At 40.9% G+C, this 20,255-nt stretch overlaps 3 protein-coding genes across 6 annotated transcripts in view; 1 reads left to right on the top strand and 2 right to left on the bottom strand.

The window, feature by feature from the left end:
* piezo1 (piezo type mechanosensitive ion channel component 1 (Er blood group)) overlaps positions 1-6,741 on the bottom strand; it is a 79,988-nt gene extending 73,247 nt beyond the window's left edge. For all 4 annotated transcript variants that reach the window (XM_026308594.2, XM_026308596.2, XM_026308597.2 and 1 more), the window contains exon 1: positions 6,355-6,741. In XM_026308594.2, coding sequence (XP_026164379.1) covers positions 6,355-6,418 — 64 coding nt within the window. In that variant the 5' untranslated portion in view covers positions 6,419-6,741. The remainder of the gene's footprint in view (positions 1-6,354) is intronic.
* Positions 6,742-9,133: 2,392 nt separating this feature from the next.
* Positions 9,134-13,378, top strand: cdt1 (chromatin licensing and DNA replication factor 1). The gene is made up of 10 exons (XM_026309932.2): positions 9,134-9,720; positions 9,978-10,094; positions 10,669-10,949; positions 11,068-11,262; positions 11,448-11,593; positions 11,762-11,862; positions 12,004-12,192; positions 12,390-12,551; positions 12,703-12,904; positions 13,038-13,378. Exons 1-10 carry the CDS (start codon positions 9,292-9,294, stop codon positions 13,199-13,201), a joined length of 1,986 nt encoding a protein of 661 aa, XP_026165717.1. The 5' UTR covers positions 9,134-9,291; the 3' UTR covers positions 13,202-13,378.
* An 81-nt stretch (positions 13,379-13,459) lies between these two features.
* Positions 13,460-19,927, bottom strand: aprt (adenine phosphoribosyltransferase). Its single transcript, XM_026309934.1, has 5 exons — positions 19,789-19,927; positions 18,591-18,694; positions 17,635-17,768; positions 16,247-16,325; positions 13,460-15,499 (listed from the first exon to the last, which is right to left on the bottom strand). The coding sequence occupies exons 1-5, from the start codon at positions 19,875-19,877 to the stop codon at positions 15,360-15,362; spliced, it is 546 nt and encodes a 181-aa protein (XP_026165719.1). The 5' UTR covers positions 19,878-19,927; the 3' UTR covers positions 13,460-15,359.
* Positions 19,928-20,255: the final 328 nt, after the last annotated feature.

The raw sequence follows: 20,255 nt of genomic DNA, 5'->3' as shown, positions 1-20,255 counted from the left end.
CTTCAAAGCTACAAACAAAGCACTTCAAACTAAAAAAAACTTTGGTACTGAACAACACCAACATCAACATCAAGATCAAAGATCAAAATCAGAAGATTGTCAAAGAAAAAAGTAACTTTAGCACTGAAAAAAACACTAACCAAGATTGTAATTATTTTCAGTATTAATACTTTTTTAACTGCTTTCTTTGCAGCAGAAATTCTTCAATACCAGTGTTTTATGTTTCAGTTTCAATTTTGTTTTCAGTGCCAAATTTTCAAACTCTCACTGTTCTGGTTCCATATTCTGTCTTATTTGATTGCAACTGAAACTGATATGTGTTACAACATTAATGATTTGGGTCCCTTACCCTGATTTTATCTTCAAACCATTGTTTTGAGAACATCTGGCTATTCCTCCCAATTTCAAATGGTTGTTTGGTTGTTGAGGGTTCAGACCTAGTTTTATTGTTCAGGTTAGAATCAGGTGTAGGTGAGGGTTAGGGTAAGGGTTGAGTTTTGCCATTTTGTTGTGACAGTTAAGATTAGGATAAGGGTCTAGGGACTGAATTATGCCAATGACTGTCCTCACAGCAATGGTAAGAAATGACTGTGTGTGTGTGTGTGTGTGTGTGTGTGTGTGTGTGTGTGTGTGTGTGTGTGTGTGTGTGTGTGTGTGTCCTAACAGGATGTCACTAGCTAGATCTTGCAGTGTTACTGTCAACAGTCATGAGTTTCTACTGAGTGAAGGGAAGTGAAAGATTTCCAGTATAACAAATACGTTTTTTACCCATTAACGCATTACAGGCTACCTAACCTAACAGGCTACAGAAAATTGGATTTAAATTTAAGCAGCCCAGCTTCCACCCTGTGAAATCCCTGCAAAACTGAGAAATCACTGCAGGAATGTGAGATGTTATTATGTTACAGATCAGACATAGCAAAGATTCACAATTTTGTAAGCGGAACTATTTGTTCATGCAGAAAAATAATCCCCTGATAGATCAACCTAATTAATTATAGAAAATGCTTCCAGCATAACAAGGTCAGTTAATGTCCATACTATAGATGGTAAAAATATGGACAGCATGCCAGAAGTTAAGCCACCATAAGGTGATTATCATGATCATGACGCTTTATTTTCAGACATGTGATTTTTGACATCACTCTGCCTTGTAATAGTGCTAAACATCACGCTCCTGCTTATCGCTCTCCGGTTATTAACCCCTCCACTGCCGCTCAGGTCTCGGCATAGTACAATAGGAATGGTGCCATTCCCAAACCTACGCTCTCCAGTGAAGACAAGCTCTACTTCTGGTTACACTCCACCTGCCAAAATGTATTGGATGCTGTGGCTCCATTTAAAACCAGGCAGCCCAAGATCAAGCCTGAGCCCTGGATAAATAATGAGACCCGCGCTGTGAGACACGAGTGTCGTAGAGCTGAACACAAGTGGAAGAAGGATAAATTGCAGGTATCTTTTCATTTGTTAAGAGACAGTTGGTGTCGTTATCAGTCTGCAGTAAAAGAGGCTAAAAAGAAGCACTTTTCTAAGATTATTTTCTTAAACTGTTACAAGTGTACTGTTTAAGACTATTGACACACTTCTTAATTCTCCTCAGACTGCCTGTCTTGAAGCCTCATTTGGAAGCTGTGAAAACTTTCTTTTTTATTGATAAGGTCACCTTCACGAGAGCCCGACTCTCACCTCCTGTTTTTGACCCATCAGCGCCTACCCCTTGCTCTTCTGCGTTCCACCAGTTTGAGCCTGTTAATATGTCTGAGATTGTTGGTCTGTTGAAACCCTCTGGCTCGCCGTGTGATGCCCCCCCCAACTTTTTAAAGAGGTTTTCATTACGTTAGGTCCGTCTATTCTTATCATTGTTAATGGCAGTCTAACCTCGGGTGTTTCCTAGCAATTTTACACATGAAGTAGTACAGCCACTAATTAAAAAGCCTGGGCTAGATCCATTTGTTCTTGCCAATTTCAGGCCAATCTCTAGATTACTGTTTTTATAGAAAATTGTTTATAATCAGATTTTAGCTTTTTTAAATGAACACAATATCTTGGAGGTCTTTCAATCTGGTTTTAAAGCAATGCACAGCAAAGAATTTGCTCTTTTGAGAGTTTTTAATGACATCTTCCTAGCCTGTGATTCTGGTGACTATGTGGTTCTTGTACTGTTCTTGTACGACTTCAAAACAACTACAGTTGACCAAAGTGCTTTACAAAACAAAAGCACAAAAACAAAAACAGGAGTAAACACCAAGCACCAAAATCACAAAAACACATTAATCAAAATAAATAAGAAAATAAATGACAAATAATGCCAACAGCTCATACTGTGTGAAACGCCATTGAAAACAAGTGAGTTTTAAGAAGCAATTTAAAAGTCAATAATAAGGATGCCTAATGCGGAGAGGCAATTCCTTCAAGTTTTGGTGCTGCCACGGCAAAAGCTCGGTCCCCTCTGAGCTTACGCTTAGTTTTCAGTAGCCTACCCTCAGTAACAGCTGGTCAGCCGACCTGAGCAGCTGAGTAGGAAGGTAAGCATGCAGAAGCTCAGAGAGGTACAGCTGGGCAGCACCATTTAAACATTTAAAAACAAATAAAAGGAGTTTAAAATGGACCCTAAAGTGCACAGGCAGCCAGTGAAGTGAGTATAAAACCGGGGAGATATGTTCATATTTGAGTGTGCCAGTTAAAAGACGCGCGGCAGTGTTTTGTACATGCTGCAGTCGAGAAATAAGAGGAGTCCATTTTGAACCCTAGATTTTAAACTTCTGGTTTGACTTATTCTGCCAAAGGTCCCAGGTCTACCAGGGTGACCCCACTTGTAGAACTGGGGCCAAGTACCAACACCTTTGAATCATTAAAATGCAAAAAATTCAAGGCTATCCAGGCTTTAATGCCATTCAAGGACTTGAGTAGTAAGCTAATGGAGAAACCATCTTTCTTTTTAATAGGGACATAAATGTGGGACTCGAACAGTGGAAAGTGGAAAACAGTGGAAGTTAATGCCATGTTTTCTGAGGATGGAGCCCAGGGGCAACAAGTATCAGGAAAAAAGGATAGATCCTAAAACTGAACCCTGTGGGACCCCATAAGAAAGAGAAGCAGAGGAGGACTCAAAGTCTCCAGTGTGGACACACAAAGTTCTATCTGTCAGGTAGGACAGAAACCAGTCCAGGTTTGATACCAGCCCAGTGTTCCAAACGAGAAATCGGAATATCATGATCCACAGTATCAAAAGCAGCAGTTAGAGTGCCATATAAATAAAGCTACAGTTACAGTTACAGTGATTACCCCCTGATAGTATAGTTTAGTATAGGTCAAAAACCCTATCAGCTCCATTAGTGGATTGGATATGAGCCAAACTAAAAATTCAAAGAAAAAAAGAGTGTATTTTGGATGATTTATGAATTTTGCTTATAGCCTGAAACCAGATTCTGTGCAGAAGCAACCAGAGATTGCATCACAAATGCAAGATGATGGCCCATGTATTAACGATACTTTGGCTATATTTTTGCTAAGCTGGAAATGGTCATACATCATCCATCTTTACACTCAGTGGTTTCATTAGGCATAATCATTAGGAGCTTCAGCCACGAGTTGATTGAGCTCAGTCACGAACATATTAAGTACACTAAGTTAACACTAGGTTAAATCTAAGGCCACCGACTGATTCTGGAGCAAAGCAGAGCATATTACAGCACTGGAGTGACGGGCAGTAATTTAGTGATGTACATGAAGGTGAAGCAGGAGGAAAGTGCAAATTCAGACTAGCAGTCATAAAAACATGAGACATTCTGGTGGGAACACCTAGTGTGCCTTTCTTGGATATTTCAAGGAAAAAAGTGAAGGTAAATGGGAAAGCACATTAAACTGTGTAGGAATTGAAGCTGATGGCCAAAAGTTTACCCTTGCACTGTCTGTGACGGGTCATAATGGCCCGCGTTCCAGCATGTTCTCCTGGTCAGTCCTAGGTGAAGCAGTCTGAAACAATCCGAAAGTATCCAATAGCATCCAAAGGTCTCAGAAAGCCCATGAATGAATCTGAAACCATCCGAAGCCATCCAAACCTATCCAAAATCACCCAAAAAGTATCTGAAAGCACCCGAAAGTTCGTGACGCTATGGGAGAAGTCCATGAAACTATCTGAAATGGCCACCTCCTGAGTCGCTCTTATCCTCTGTCCTCATCCTTCCAATTCGGGGTTCTTGCAGCTTGAACGATAAGAGCCAAGAGATCAAGGGCGGCGGCTGCGATAAGGTAACACACCTGGACAAAGTCACCAGTCCCTCTTCTGCGGTTGTGGATTTAGGACAAACAAGACGAGACGAGATTAAACAAAACATAACGTAACGAAACAACACTAGGTACTAATATTGGCACGACAACACTGAACCAACCACAGGTGTCGGATCCATATAATGTCAGCGCTAATCCTTCTTCTTCTTATTCTTCTTCCCACCACCACTACCCTGGTCATTGTCCTTTCAGACAGTACATGCACAGCAAGCTGGCGAAATACGGGATCAAGTCGTGGGTGGCCTGCGATGCAAAATCCAGCTACAACTGGAAGATGCAAAGAGTGACAGGGGCCTCACCGCAGTCTGCACACTCCGGAAGAACAAGCCTGAGATCCTGTCCGAGCTGCTCATGTCCAAGGGCCGACGGGTGTTCTCCTCCAGGTTCGCATTCATGCACACCACCGCTCTGAGGTCCTACATGCTGCTCCTCAGCACGCTGCACTCCGCCAAGGCCAAGGTCGCGAGCAAGTGCAAGGACGGCAAGCCGGCCATCATCTTGCACTGCAACGCCAACAAAAATGTTGACAAAGACAAAAACAACCTGGACAAGCTCGTTGCCACATACAACAGCAGGAGGATGACCACATGCTGGTCCCTGGTCGTCTTTCACAACATCGTCAATGTGTCCTCCTACAACACCTTTGTGATATGGCGAGAGGTCAACCCCGGTAGTAAATGCAAACAGTAAAAATCACAAATTTTACTTCTTCCCAACAGGGGAAACCACCAACCATCAAGAATGTATGAGTCAGAAAAATCTTTTATCTGATGCAGCACAAAAACTAACAATGCATCAAAATCAGTGTTATTAATCTTTGACATATCCAAGACTGTGATCAAAGGTAAAAAAAAAAAAAACTATCCACACTCACTTTTTATATTGAAAATAAGTCATTTTGTGTGTGTTTTTTGCCCAAATCTGTGACATCACTTATGAAATTGGCATTTAAAGAGTTAAAATCCTGGAATTGTTTTTAAACATTTAGTAGTTTTGATCAGACCTGAAGCTGATTAACAGATTTAAGCAAGAGAAGCTGAAAAAATATTTATCTGATATATTTTTACAGCACTTTATTTTAGTGGATGTTTTCATCCCAAACATAACAAAAGGGTAGTGTTTTCAAACAGTACGCAAGGGTTAATAGCGAAGGTGGTGGTGATAAAGAATAAGGAATCTAATTGATAAGTGAGAATCCATAAGGAACAGTTGTATTACTTTTTCCAGTGCCAAAATTTTTGTTTCAGCACAAATCCTTTAATGCCAGTGTTTTATTTTTCCATTCCATTTGTGTTTTCAGTGCAAAGTGTTATTTTTCATTGCTTCATTGTTTAACTGTCACCATATAAAAAACACTACAAAAAGGACTAGTAAACTGACACAATAGCCAAGTGCCAGAGCAAAGGTTCTGAGTAATGTAAGTAAGTCTTACACAAAACCATATTGTTTGCACCAAAGCCACACAAACAACACTTTCCTTTGACGCTAGAACTGAGAGGATCCTGCACTGTCCTCTCATGGACTATAGCAACACATCACGGTTCACATTCGCTATGGGCGAAGCTACGCAGTTATGGCCTCCGCTTACAGTTTCTTTGCCCACCAGATAACGCACACGCTTGGCAGTAAATTTCTAACAGTCTGAAAAATAGGTGAAGAAGTCATACTTCATTCGGATAATATTCCAACCCCACCCTTTCCAGCTATCGCATTTCACAACACACGTTCACCGCTGGAGGCAACACCTAGTCTATTTCCAACAGGCCTAAGATTTAATTTGAAAATCACAAACTCGAGATCCCCGTGTAGGATATGTGCTGTGTGAAATGCTGAATCTCACGTGAAGTCACGTTGTTTCCACTCGCAATCACAGACCAAATAAACGAACAGTTTGAGCTGATGAGAAGTTGACAGTTTTCACTCCAGCTCATTCAGCAGTTACCATCCATTATATTATGACTTTCAGAGTAAAGACAGATGAAAACTGCAGGTTGGTAAATGTCAATCTTTGCTGCGACACGTGTTCATACTTCGAGAGCTTTTTTATATAAAAAGTGCAGTTACCTGTTAAAAGCACGGTGGGCAACAGAAAGCAGTAGAAGAGCCAGACAATCACCTGAAGATCCATGTCAGTGTAGATCAATACTCACTCTCCCGGTGATCGGCAATAACCTATCAATAACTACCAACAATCAATGCTGAAACGCTGCTTCGCCAACTTAAACGGCGCCATTGGAACTGATCGATTAAATGTGACAGAGGAGTAATTGCGCCATTATTCCGATATGTGCTCATGATCTCCCATCCAGGCAAAAACTTTAGTGAACTTTAGCGGAAAGTCTTCGACTTCAGACCAACGATCTTCCAGTGTGTTCGTGAGAGAGAGAGAGAGAGAGAGAGAGAGAAAGAGAGAGAGAGAGGAGCTCTCAGTTGCACACTGACTCATTTCAGTGGAGCGATCAGCGAGGAAGAAAAGTTTTGTTGCATGTGTTCCTCCGGAGGGGCCAGTCTGAAGTGACTTGTAGGTGGAAAATGTGATTCACAGGCCAGTCAGTGTGAAGGGCTTTCATAGAGGAGCTATTCTCCACCAGTCTCTGTAAATCCAGCTCAGGCCATGCTGCAACTTACTTCACCACAGTTTTAGAGTGTTACTGGGTGTCAGCTCAGTAAAGACCTGCAAAAAATAATTCAACGCGTGGCTGGTTTTAAATGTTTTGCTGTTGTGCTGGTTTCAAAGTGTTTTGCTTGTTTACAGATTTTACATTTCTGATGTAACCACGTGATCAATGCTGGGACTAAAAATAGGTGTTTCCTGAAGCCACAATTACCTGCCCCATCTGACACCACAATAAATGGCACTGTGTGTGAGAGGCGCCACCTACCGTACCAATAATCACTGTAAAACATCGAGCGAGCGAAAGCAATCTAATAACAGTGCTTGCATCAAATCATTCCTTTCTTATCGTTAAAGCTGAAAGTTTACTTGTCAGTGGTTAAGGTGTCATTGTGGAGCAGCCACCCAAAGACAGATGTTTGCTTTTTGGTGTGCTTTATTTGCGGGATTTTCAGAAACTCGGAAGAGGGGAATAAATAGATATAACATAGGCCGTGTAATCGTCTGGTGGTCAAGCTTCTTAAGTGAAAGTAGTGGTATTGAAGAGGTAACAAATAGGGGGAGAAATAATTTATGACTTTGTAGCCTTTCATATTAAGGAGCAGGGTGTATAAAGTAGAAAAGGCCTACTTGTTGCTAGAGAACAAATGAATTTTAATCCTGTTATTTTTTCTTACACATTGTATTTAAGGTACCCATCTCTTGTAAAGCAAGGGGAAACATGAGAGATCATAGGTTTGTGTAAATGTGTGTGTGCTTAGACTAATTAGACTAAAAGGATGATTAACACAACACTCCAACTAGCCATTATAATGATTGTATTTCTGTGTTAAGGAGTCTTGTGGTGAGTCAGAGTGCGCAATCCAATTAGATAATCTGTCTGAAATCAAACTACCATAATCTGGTTTTAGTATTTTTTATTTTATCACATGTTTCAAAAACAAAATTATGTAAACTTACTTTTTCTTCTTCTAAAGGACAAAGAAAAAATGAACCAGGACACAACAACAGAAAGCTTGATGTACACAAATGAATAGGAAAAAGGGTAAATAATAAAAAAATAATCGCTTGTTGATCGCTTGTTGATTGACGCCTTGTAATCACTGATGATCCCTTTAGCAGCTCTGTCTCTGTCATTAATCATGAACAGTGAGGGCAGGTGATGATCGTTAGAAATGATTAATCATGGCCATAACTTTTGAGAAATTCAGTTTCTGTTATTACAACAGGACAAAATTCAACATAAACTTCACTATAAAAGTCAACTGATACATCATTTCACATACAAATAATAATTATAATGCTCCTTAAGGTTTGAGTGATCTGTAATGTGGGTACATTCAACTATACTAACATGAACAACATTTGATTACACATGCTCTCAGCTACAGATGCTGATGCATGTGCTGCACATTAAAAAGTTTAGGAATTTTAACATTTATTTTTAATGTGAACGTCCATTAACTTATGTCAGTGGTTGATGACTCTTTGCTAGATTGAGGCAACTCTCTTAATTTGTCCCTTTTTTTTTTTTTCAAAATACCACATCTTAGATTACAAGGGTTTATGCAATCCAATCACACAACAACCTCTTAGTTTTACTGAAGAGATTAAATTGGTGTGACCCAGCCTCACAGAGGTAATAAATTGGTAAATGGACAATACAGACTACCCCCCGGGGTTTTTATTTGTTATCCATTACGTGTTATCTCTCACATTTAAGTAGTGGTTGTATACACTGCTTCCTTATGTAAATACTGTAGCTTGTGTAAATGATTAAACTCAGTTCAGTTTAATATCCATGGACAATGTTGCACCTTACTGTATGGCTTATTTTCACTAATGTTCAAATGCGTTGGGCCTAGGGTATATTTTTCTTTATTGACCTTTTCTTACGTCATTGACTGTATATAAGTTAGCTTTGTTTTGACCTATTTTCTGGTCTATTTTCACACAGGGACAGCATATGAAGCATGGGTGTCAGTGTCGTCAGTGAAACATGCACACCAAGAGAGAACAAAATCAATGAATCAAACAGTGAAATAAATGAAAACAACTACAGGACAGATACGTGCTAGTATCTTATGTAACACATAATGTGAATGTAAGAAAACAAAAAAGTCCTTAACCTTAACATAACTCACAGCTCCATTCATCAACACGCCCTGACGTCCTGACCCACGTAGACCGGATGGGGCGTGGCTTGGTTGTATTCGCGCGAAAGTTATTTACTTCTTCCTGTGAAGTGTGAACATTTCCGCAGAGCTATTGTTGATGGACGTTATATAGAGTAGGCTAACGCTACATACTGACGGAGTCGGTGGTAGTTTCGCGCAGTTTTTCTGGTTTGCGGTTCCCGTGTTTGTCATTAGCAACAGCAGATAAACATGTCTCAGGCTCGGGTTACGGATTTCTTTTCCCAGAGGAAAAAAGGCATCGTCGGTCCGGTGAAACCAGCCACGCAGCGCAGCCGCGCTACCACAACACAGGAATCCTCTAAACATGGAGATGCTTTCATTTGTTCGTCCTCCGTCCATGAAGAGTTTGTCCGAGTTATCGATGAGGCGGCGGGGCTTAATGATGCACAGGCTGCCAACAGCAGCACCGTGAAAGAGCTCCCCTCCAGTCCCAGGACGCCAAAGCGCACCTCGGCTGAGGCACAGTTTGACCTGAGTGCAGCCGTGTTTTCTGCCACCGCCGACCACAGCACGGCCAAGAAGAGACGGCAGGCGGAGGCAACTGTATCCAAAGTTCCGGCGAAAGCAGCGAGAAGGACGGCCAGAAAGAAACTAGTCCTTTCAAAAGACACTTCGCAGGTAATATCGATCAGTTTCTGACGCAGTCCTCCACCATGAGAAAAGGGTCTGTGCCTCACCCTAATGTTAGGCTGTTTTTTACAACCAAATAAATACGGCACACAGTAAACGCCTACTTTCTACCTTTCGGCTGCCAGACCGCGACACTTTCAAAAGTACAATTCCGTATTAAACGCTACAGTGACATCCATAACAGTCATGTCGGTGAAGGTTGGGCACAATCTAACGTGTCGTGTAACGTTAACTGTTTTGTCCAGAGCACAGCTCAGTCGCTGCCCAGTGAGCTGCCCCAGCTGCCTCCAGTCCGAGTAGGCCAGGATGCTGAGACACAGGCTGAAGTTCTCAGCAGGAAGACTGGAGCACAGGCCAGTCAGGTAAACAGTCTGTTTGTTTCGTGCAGCCAACACCGTAGGAGAAGGCAGAAAGTCACTAATGACTACTACTAACTAATTGTACACATCATGGTGCAGTGTTCAAATGCTGCTAAAGATACAACCTAGCACTAGCATGTTATTTGGGCTAACTGTGCTGTAACTGTGCAGTGAGACAGCAGGGTATGGCTGTGGTAGGTCTGCCTTTTGATGCTGATGTGCAGCAGTTTTAAGGAGGCATATCATTTAACTGCTGCTGGGTATTACTAAAAGTAGCAGGAAATGCAATGCAATTACTTGTTTTCAGGGGCAGATGAATCCACATTTGGTCTCTAGTGAGAATTTGTGGCAGCATGTGTGTGCATGAGGGACTGAGTCAAAATTAAACTACAGTGTGTGTGTTCAAGGTAATGAAGGTACATGTTGCACAGTGGTGCAGTGATGGTTTCAGTGGGTTTTGGGCAATAAAGGTTTAGATACACATAATAGGATGCATTTCTATCTAAGTCGGCTCCTTACACCCATTCACCTATCCTTAAAGTCCTGAATTTATCAGCATTGTCTATCTTCCTGTCAGGCTTTGTGTAAAGAGGACATCACAGCCCTCAAGTCTCGTCTTCAGAGGATGAAGAAACACGCAGAGGAAATAACCAGTCCTGCCCTGCCCGCATCAGTTTGTCCAGTGCCTAATAAGGCCATTCCCCATATCCCCCGAAGTACCACACACCCAGCCTTTGATGCTAAGAATCTGAAGCTTACCGTTGCCCGAGCCAAAGAGCTTGCAGCTAGAGCTCAGAGGAGGAATGAGGATAGTGAGGCAGAGGAGAGCAAACAGAGTGAGATACCAACGCACAATAGGTAAGCATGTACATATATATTCATACATTTTCCTAACAGTAGGTCAGAAGCAATCTGATGAAACAATCAGAATCCACTGTTTTTGTGTTTTGTTTATTAATCCTTACTTGTCACTCAGTACTGAACAGCCAGGGTATGAGCGGTACCACACCCTTGCCCAGGCCGCCCCCCCAGGACTTTCCCTACCTTACCAGTACAAGGTTCTGGCTGAGATGTTCAGGAGCATGGATGTTGTGGTTGCCATGCTGTACAACCGTTGTGAGACAGTCACTTTTGCCAAGATCAGACAGGGAGTTCAGGACATGATGCACAAGTAAGTGGAACCATTGAGAATTTACTCTGCTTATGGTCACTGTAAGTGCATGTCAGTTTAAATGAGATTTTGTTCAGCACCTGTTTTATTTCATCATCACACTGAAGAGCTTTTTACACTCAAGATGTCTCTCTATAACGTCCCAACGTCCTGTTTTTTTTGTTTTTTTTTTGATTTTTTTCCAGACGGTTTGATGAGAGTCATGTGGGTCAGATAAAAACTGTGTTTCCTGAGGCCTACACTTTCAGACAGGAGAAGAACATCCCAACGTTCAACAGCAGCATTAAGAAGAGCAGCTACCAGCTCACTGTGGAGCCTATTATTTTGTCAGGTTAGAAGAGTTTTTTCTGCACATTTCTATCTTTTTGTCAGATCTGATGTTTTTGTGTTGATGCTGCTGTGACAAATGATGTGAGAACTGTTGAGGTCCTAAACTCCCTCCAATGCACAGATATAACAGAAATGTGAGAAAAATGTCACTTGTTCCTGTCATCCCCAGACCAGAAAAATACACGTCCTGTCATGTCAGCTTCTCATTTGCTGGATCGAAGACACGTTTTCCACCTCAACCTTGTCTCCATTGTAAAACAACACCACAAGGTCAGTAGCAAAGCTAGTACTACTTCCATTTGGTTTCATATAGTGGGAGCATCACAGCTAGTTAAAACACATGGGGGCAAGAGCTGAGAGGGGTTGGGTAAAGGTCTGGTTAGAAACTAATTTTCAAACTCTTACCTCCAGGTTTTCCTCTCCTCGTTGGTTCCTCCGGTATCTGTTCCAGAAGACAAACTGACCCGCTGGCACCCTCACTTTAATGTAGACACTGTTCCAGCTGTACAGACCAGTGTGCTTCCTCAGCCTCCTCACATGGACAAACTTGCCACAGCTCAGGAAGTGCTGGACAAGGCCCGCTCACTTATCACTCCCAAGGTATACCTTATACACCAGATTAACAACTGGTGTTTAGAACTCTTGAGAAAAACAATATTTCTTAATCTAATCTGGGTTCTACTGCATTTTTCTTAAACACTATCTGTTCAATAGATAAGTTCAGTGTAATTTGTACATGTACAAATTGTACATTTGTAATTTGTCCATGTTAAATCAAAGTGTTGTCCTGTGCTCAGATGGAGAAGGCTCTGGTTTCTCTGGTTTTGAAGACAGAAGATAAAGCTACGAAGAGTAAAGGGCTAACACCACCCCAGAGCCCATCACTCCCCCAAACACCAGCTCCATCAGTTAAGGTCCCAGCTGCCTTGCAGGGAGTGTCCCAGTCCCTGCTGGAGAGGGTAGGTGTAAGAGGAGGGCGATTATTAGTGTGGGCACTATGGGCTTGATTGTGCATTATGGGTATTTGGCATGCTTCACTTGGGCTTTGTCCCATCAATGTACCATGGCCAATCATATAGTTTTGTTTTGGGTGATTTGTTTGCACTTCAGATTCGTGCAAAGGAAGCTCAGAAGGTCCAGGCGGCCATGACGCGAAACCCTAAGCAGGAAGAGCGTTTACTAATGATGTCACGGCTCGGAGAGCTGGCAAGGATTCTGCGCAACGTTTTTGTTGCAGAGAAGAAACCAGCTTTAATAATTGAAGTGGCCTGTAACAGAATGGTGGCCAGCTACAGGTCTGCCCTCAGCACAGGTTGGTTCAACAGTGAAGCTGGATAATAATTAGTAGCTCACAATTAAACCCCACAGTGATTTAATCAGTTATTTTTAACCACATTCATTGGAAAACTTGTTGCTGATTGACTTTTCCTCCTTTTTATGAACAGGTGAAATGGAGAAACATATCCGTCTGCTGGCAGAAGTGGCTGCTGATTGGCTGACTATTCACCCAGTCAGGAAGGACTTTTACCTGAAGTTGAACAAGAACATGGAGCTCAATGTTGTTCTTGACAAACTGAGTAGCAGACTCAGAGAGGAGGAGAGACTCTGAGATTTTACATTCAGAATGACACTGGCATGCCCCAATATCCAGACCTGCTCCTGGTGTTCCCTTTAACCTCCTGTGTTGTAAACAGGTTGTTTTAAGCACACATGCTGATGTGCTTTGATTTTTTTTTTTTTTTTTTCTCCCACTAATGCATAATATTGGTGTGCACAGGTCTGCTTCCAGGCTTTGTAGGATCTGTTTTCTACACTTTTAAAATTCACTGTTTGATAATGTTTAAGAAATGCAAACATTTGTCAGAGCTCTGTTGCCGCCATTTTTTGCAAATGCAGTTTATTAAACAGTCTGTGAAACAAAAGGTAGTGACTGCATTAATGATTAGAAAGGGAGGAAGTTGCTTTAGTGATGGCAAGAAAATAATCTAGTTCTTATGAATGATGTATTACTGTGTATACAATTTAAAGGAACAGTCAACTGACTTTACACATCAAGCTTAGTTTACAAGTCATAGTTTGATTACTGTCTTAAAAACATTTGTTTTCTCTGCTGAGGCCCTGGACATACACATCAAGACTGAGTCACCTCTCTTTGGGTTTAACTCGTACTGTTATTGCTGCCATATTTTCAGACTGAGTATTTATATGGGCAACTTTTACACTGGTCCCAAACAGTTCCTTCACTCAGCCTGCATGACATTAAATACCTGCTGTACCTACAGGGACAACAGGAAATGTTCCTACAGTGGCAGAGCAAATGTCCTCAGCAGAAAAAACAAAAAGTCACTGAGATGGTTCAAGAGGGCCCACTGTAAAACTGTGCTCTGGTGTGGTACCCCGTTCCTGTTCCTGCACTTTGCAGACTTTACTATAACAAATGCCAATCCCCTGCACTGTGTGATCAGGAACACACATCAGGTACAGCACATGACACACAAGAACTTCCTGTTTAAACTGGTATCCCAGCTGTGTGGAAGGGAAGGAATACTGGCATTTCCCAAAGAAAGCCTCACAAGGCTGCAAGACCACCCAATGCTGCCACCAAGTGGACAGAAAAGTAGCTTCACATTACAGCAATGCAGGTGATGAAATGAGATAAACTTTATTCTTCAGGTCCTATGATGTAGCCTTATATGTCATGGTTGGCAGAACCCAGGGGTGCCCAAACCATGGTCCTGGAGGACCACTGCCCTGCTGCTCTACCCACTCCCGATTAAATGGATTAGATGTGTTCAACAAATCAGAAACTGGAATACACCAATTCACTCTGTCTTCCGCCCTCAACCGAGGTGGTATCTTCCAGTTTCTGTATATCTATTTATTTTTGATACATTTTTGCTACAATATTTCCAGCAATCCATGTCATATATGACAAACAAGGAATTTGCATAATTTACTGTTACTTATGCTTGTGTGAGATAACTTAGAAAGAGGAAAGATGTGTTACCATGGATACAGGATGATTTAGGGTCCACATGGGGCAACTGTTAGCTGTACAGAGCACAGGCCTGGTATCAGGCAGGGACCTGCCCTGGGAGCTAAGGAGGAAGAGAAAAGGATGCAGAGTGGGAGTGAAGCATCATGATGTGCATTATAAATCTCAGTCACTATGGGGAATGTAAAATCTGTGCAATAAACATGAACCGCTGATGATGCAGAGAAATTGCTCTACCACAGGTCCTTTAAACCTGCTGCAATCAGACTCTACAGCTGTCATTGAATTTGTCATTCACTTATGTATTCAGGTTTGGCTGCAGACTGACATCTTACTGACTTTCCATATTATTTATTCTCACATACATGTACAATTTTTAGGCTAATAGTATTATTATTATTGTGTGTGTTCGTGCTGTTTTGCATTCCAGGCTTAATTTTTCTTATTTTTCTTGTGATCTGTTTTACTTGCTGCTGTGACACCATGTCCCTGCCAGGGGATCAGTAAAGTGTCATCTAAGCTAATCTACAGGAAAGAGCGAAGATATTAAATATACTGATAACGGGAAGAATAATTTGTTTTTGGAGGACATTAAGTACAGTAAAACCAAAACTGTGCAAAAAAAGATGAATAATTCATTCTGTAATAATATGTTAATTATATAATAATTATTATATAATTAACTAGCTGAAGAGGTTTCTTGTTTTCTTGGAGTAATGACACTCAGCAACCAAGGCTTGGTTTGTTTCTTGTTTGGCAGCTCCAGAGGTCTTCAGTACTTAACCAGGGAGAACACACTATGTGGTTTCAGACGTTCAAAACCATTTAATTCCTTGAGTTCGATGACCACCATGCAACCCAGGACCTCAGCCTGCTGCTTCTTCATCAGCTCACAGGCTGCATACAGTGTGCCTGCATCACACACATACAAATACCTTTTTAAAACATGGATATTATTGTGGTCCAACATGCATTAACCAGAGTTCCTAATTCGAACGGGAGAGAGTATATGTACAAGTACTTAGGACGCAGAAGCAGAATATAGCAAAACTGACAATACAACTGATATACTGGCAAAAGAACTAATAGCGTACCAGTATTTTTAGCTTAATTTAGAAGATTTATTTGAAATGCAATTATTTCATTATTAAAAAGATAGATAATACAAAATTTAAATATATGCTGTTTGGTTTGTATTAGTTTTTATAATTTTTGATTAGCCTTTTTAGATGTCTATTCCAGTAGCATGTTTCAGGCTCCACAGCAGCATACACTTTATACACATAGACTTGCTGTCTTTGAGCTCACTGGCAGACTTATGATTTACAATTATTAACAAATTTCCACATTAAGATCATTTGTATCATGAGTCAAATACTCATTTCAAAATAGATGTGACATGCTTTAGGAAACTTTTCATCCATCCATCATCTATACCCGTTTATTCCTATTTAGGGTCACAAGGATCAGCTGAAGCCTATCCCAGCTCTTTTTGGGTGAAAGGCAGGGGTACACCCTGGACAGGTGACCAACTGACAGTCAGTGCAAACCCACTGTTACCATTTTGTTTCCTTTGTATTATGTATATGTAGCTAATGTGCCCTTGTCAGACTGAATACAGTTAACATGACTTAAAGGCCTAACAATATGGTTTCTCACCCCCAGTGGCCAGAAGATCATCGATGATCAGAACCTTCTGTCCTGGAGCCACTGCATCCTCCTGGATCTCTGCCTCTGCCTGGGGAACAGTAAGAAAACAGTGTCCATTAGATAGTGTAGTGAAAATAGTGGCAGATTCATGCAGAGGTAATGCTTCAATTTGTAGCTAAGTGGGTGTAGATTGCGTCACTGATCTTGCTCTCCTGTATTATTATTATTTTAAAATTGTATCACACTGGATAATACAGTAAGCATGTTTATTGTTTTGTGGCCAGCTGGTACACTGCATGTATTTGTAGCTCTAACTTGTGTGAAGTAGTTTCAGACCCTTGGTAGTGTAACTGCTGAGCTGCAGCAACAGCTGGAAAGGTGATGGTGTGGCAGAACAAGCACACAGGATGAAGGTCATCCAGAAAGAAAACATGTGCACTAATACACGAGCACATGCTCAATCAGGTATTACTTCATACTTGCAATGCCATTGCAGTAGCTGCAGAAGGTGACCACTGTGACCTACTCCTACAGACTTGTGTTACCAGAGGTGGAAGAAGCACTCACATCCTTTATTTCAGTAAATGTAAAAATACAAGATAATAAAAGTCCAGCATTAAAAATTGTACTTTAGTTAAAGTACAGCTGTATTAAGTTTAAAAGAAGTATATCGAATAACAAAAAAAAACGTAGCTATTCTGCAAAATGGCATATGCATATTAACGTACCATTTATGATATTATTGAATTCTAATTATTAAATGCATTATTGTGTTCATCACTTTAATGTTACAGCTAGGAAACATTAACTACCTTATATACTTATATATAATTTGAGGTAGTTTAGGTACTGCTGAGAAGCTTGTAAATTTTCCACTTCGGGTAAATAAAGGTTTCTGATTATACTGATTTTGAAAAGGAACTGAAGTTATCAGATAAATGGAGTGCAGTAAATAAAAAGTATTAGATTTGTCTCTGAAATGTAGTGAAGACCAAGTATCAAGTAGCAGTAAACAGAAATACTTAAAAAAAAAAAAAAAAAAGCAAAGTAAATTATAAATGCTTCAAATTTGTACCTAAGTACAGTACACCATTCCTTGTCGCTGATCTGTGAATTTCACCTCTATGGTTCCAAGGAGAGGATTGTTCTAACATACTCCTTTTAATCTTCCAGTGAGAAGGTCCAATCATTTAGATTTCTGTAAGCTAATATTCTGTCTAATAACCATCTGTGGTATGTTTGATGAGCATGTGCAGAAATAAAAATGTAATTACTGTAGAGGTAATAGTAACTTTGTAAATGTCTGTACTTCTCAATTGCTATTTATCTACAACATAAATGCTAATCCAGAGAGAACCCCTGCTTTAAATCAAATCCTAAGTGAGTGTGTCCTTTACCTTGCCATACTCCAAATTATATGCCACTGACACAGTTGCTCCAGGCAGTTTGCCTTTTTTTCTGACCAGGACAAATCCAACACATAGCCGCTGGGCGAGCAGAGGCCCAAACAGGAAACCACGAGCATCTAACCCTGCATACACATGATGTTATCATCATCATGTTATCATGTTATGAAAAAGATGTAGTAAAGTGATCTAAATAATACATATAGAAAGCAATTATGATCAGATATTACCTTGACTTCCTGATCACTTCACCTTCACAACAGTGAAGTGGTACTTTTCAATAAGTTAACCTATTCCTTTGTCCTCTAACATTAAAAACTGGAAATCAAGGCAGATTACTACCACTACAAGAAAAAGACAATGCTGATATATTTAATTCAATTAAATTCTAATTCAACTCATAATTCAGGGCAAATTACCATTTCTCTAATTTTCCATGACATTTCGAGGAATGGAAAACTGGCCAAAAAAAATTCCAAGTTATCCAAATTTTCCAGGATGCATGGGAACCATGACTTCATTTGAAAATATACAGGTGCAAATGTTCGCTATCATCTTGAGCAGGAATAACACAAGCAAAAGGTTTTATTGCCAGCGTGAATCACTTATAGGTACAGTGATGCCCCTTATCATGCTTGAGAGATACACAGGTGGAGACTAGCCCGTTAGTTTTAACAGCTGTGAAGTGAGAAGATCACAGGACCATAGGCCATCCTATGTAATTATTCATCAAAAACCTTTGGTGCATCTAAGATTAATCTGATTCATAATTTTTAAATTGGTGCGTTCTTAGTTTTCTTGCAATTCGTCTATTTGCAAGTGATATCTGAGGTTGTAATGTGTTGAGCTTGCAGGGCTACAATGCTATATGAATAATCAACACCACTACCTTCTCAAGGCATGTCAAAGAAAATTTATAAAAGTGTAAAAGTGTTTTGTTTTCTTACCTACAATCAAATCAACCTGCTTGTAATTTTTTCGGACATGTTCTTCAAACAGGTCGATCACAGCTGTCAGAGCGGCTGGATCCTTCAAGATGGGACAGATATCTCTGTAGGATACACACATCAGCAGCTAGTCATGTCAGAATGGACATTAATATAAGATACAATCATATTTTGAGAGCCCATTTCTAAAACTGTGAACTGTTTATGAACACGCATCATATGCAGTATATTTGATGGATTCTTCTTGTACACTGTAAACCAAATGTATGAGATACACCAGACTGAATGAGTCATCACTCTGCACTGCACCTTCACTGACCTGTAATGTTTCACTGAGTCACCACATTCACCTTTAACCCTGTAAGGACATTGTACAATAACCTCCCCTCAGATCTTGATGGTTGATTATGTCACCTAGTTTTTTCATTGTGATCAAAACACTCTGTGTTCCTGTGAGACTTCAACAGCTGCTGCCTGTGTGCATCTACCTGCAGAGAAATCTACTCCCTGCTGGAGAATAGAGAATAATCCACATATGGTGTGGGACAAAAACTCCAACCTTTCCTTGGAGTTGTCCTGTGCAAGAATGTGGTTACAGATATACTTCCCATTCACTTCCTTTATCATGTAACAATGTGACAGATGGTGAGGCTGAACACACCCAGGTGATTCTTTGGCTAGAACAAACATGTAGTTACAGAAAGAAAAACAATGTTGTGTTACAGATTAGCTTCATAAACCAACACTTCAAATTATTCTTTGACTCTTGGCAAGATAAGAGTTTGTGTTTTTTTTTTTAAATCGCGATAACACTCCTCTGTCACACAAGTTTCCGGGTTCGAAACCCGGTCAACCCGGAGCCTTTCCACGTGGCTTGCATACGTGGGTTTTCTTCGGGTACAAGTGCTTCTTCACGCAGTCCTAACACATGCAGGTTAAGCTAAATGGTGAAATAAACTGTGCAGGTTTGACAGTCTTTGAGCCTACCGCACCTATCAACTAACGTCAGCCGAGACTGGCTACAGCCCCCCACCCTCAGCGTGACAGAAATAACCATGGCTTGAAGTCCCTACTCCTGTGGTCTGTTGTTGTCCTGAGCAGCAGGTACCCAACGTGTGTGACAGACCTTACAGGCTACCTGCTGCCACGCTTCCTTTGGACGGCCACGCGGTGTAAATGGCAGTGATCAGTACCTCACCTGAACAGGATGCCTGTGTTGGGAAAATCTGGAAAAGCTCGTATATGCCTATGAATCAGCTGAAGTCTGGATTCCGAGCCAGCTGCCATCCTAACGGACCGTGATCATCTATCTGTTCAGCTCCTCCTCTTCTTCTTCTTCTCCTCGTCCTACTCCCTCCCTGTTTTTGAACTACCGTTGACAACCAGTATTTAGGAGTCTATTATCGCCTCCTTCTGCTTCGGAGTGCGGATCAAAGTCTTTCTATTAACCCTCTCCTCCAAAAACATAAATATCACTGCTTCATCACCTTCATATTTCCACTACTGTCTTGAAATTGAATTCCTGAATTACAGCTTTTCTAAATTCTTTTCTCATTTTTCTGTTGTTCATGTTCCTGCATTCCATGATTACATGTAAACTGGAGAGGAGAGGAGAGGACAGGACAGGACAGGACAGGAGAGAGGAGAGGAGAGGAGAGGGAGAGG

This window comes from Mastacembelus armatus, chromosome 15, assembly GCF_900324485.2.
Source record: "Mastacembelus armatus chromosome 15, fMasArm1.2, whole genome shotgun sequence".
Taxonomy (NCBI): Eukaryota; Metazoa; Chordata; class Actinopteri; order Synbranchiformes; family Mastacembelidae; genus Mastacembelus; species Mastacembelus armatus.
Note: the sequence above shows the minus strand (reverse complement) of the source record. Positions and strands in the feature narration are given on the sequence as shown.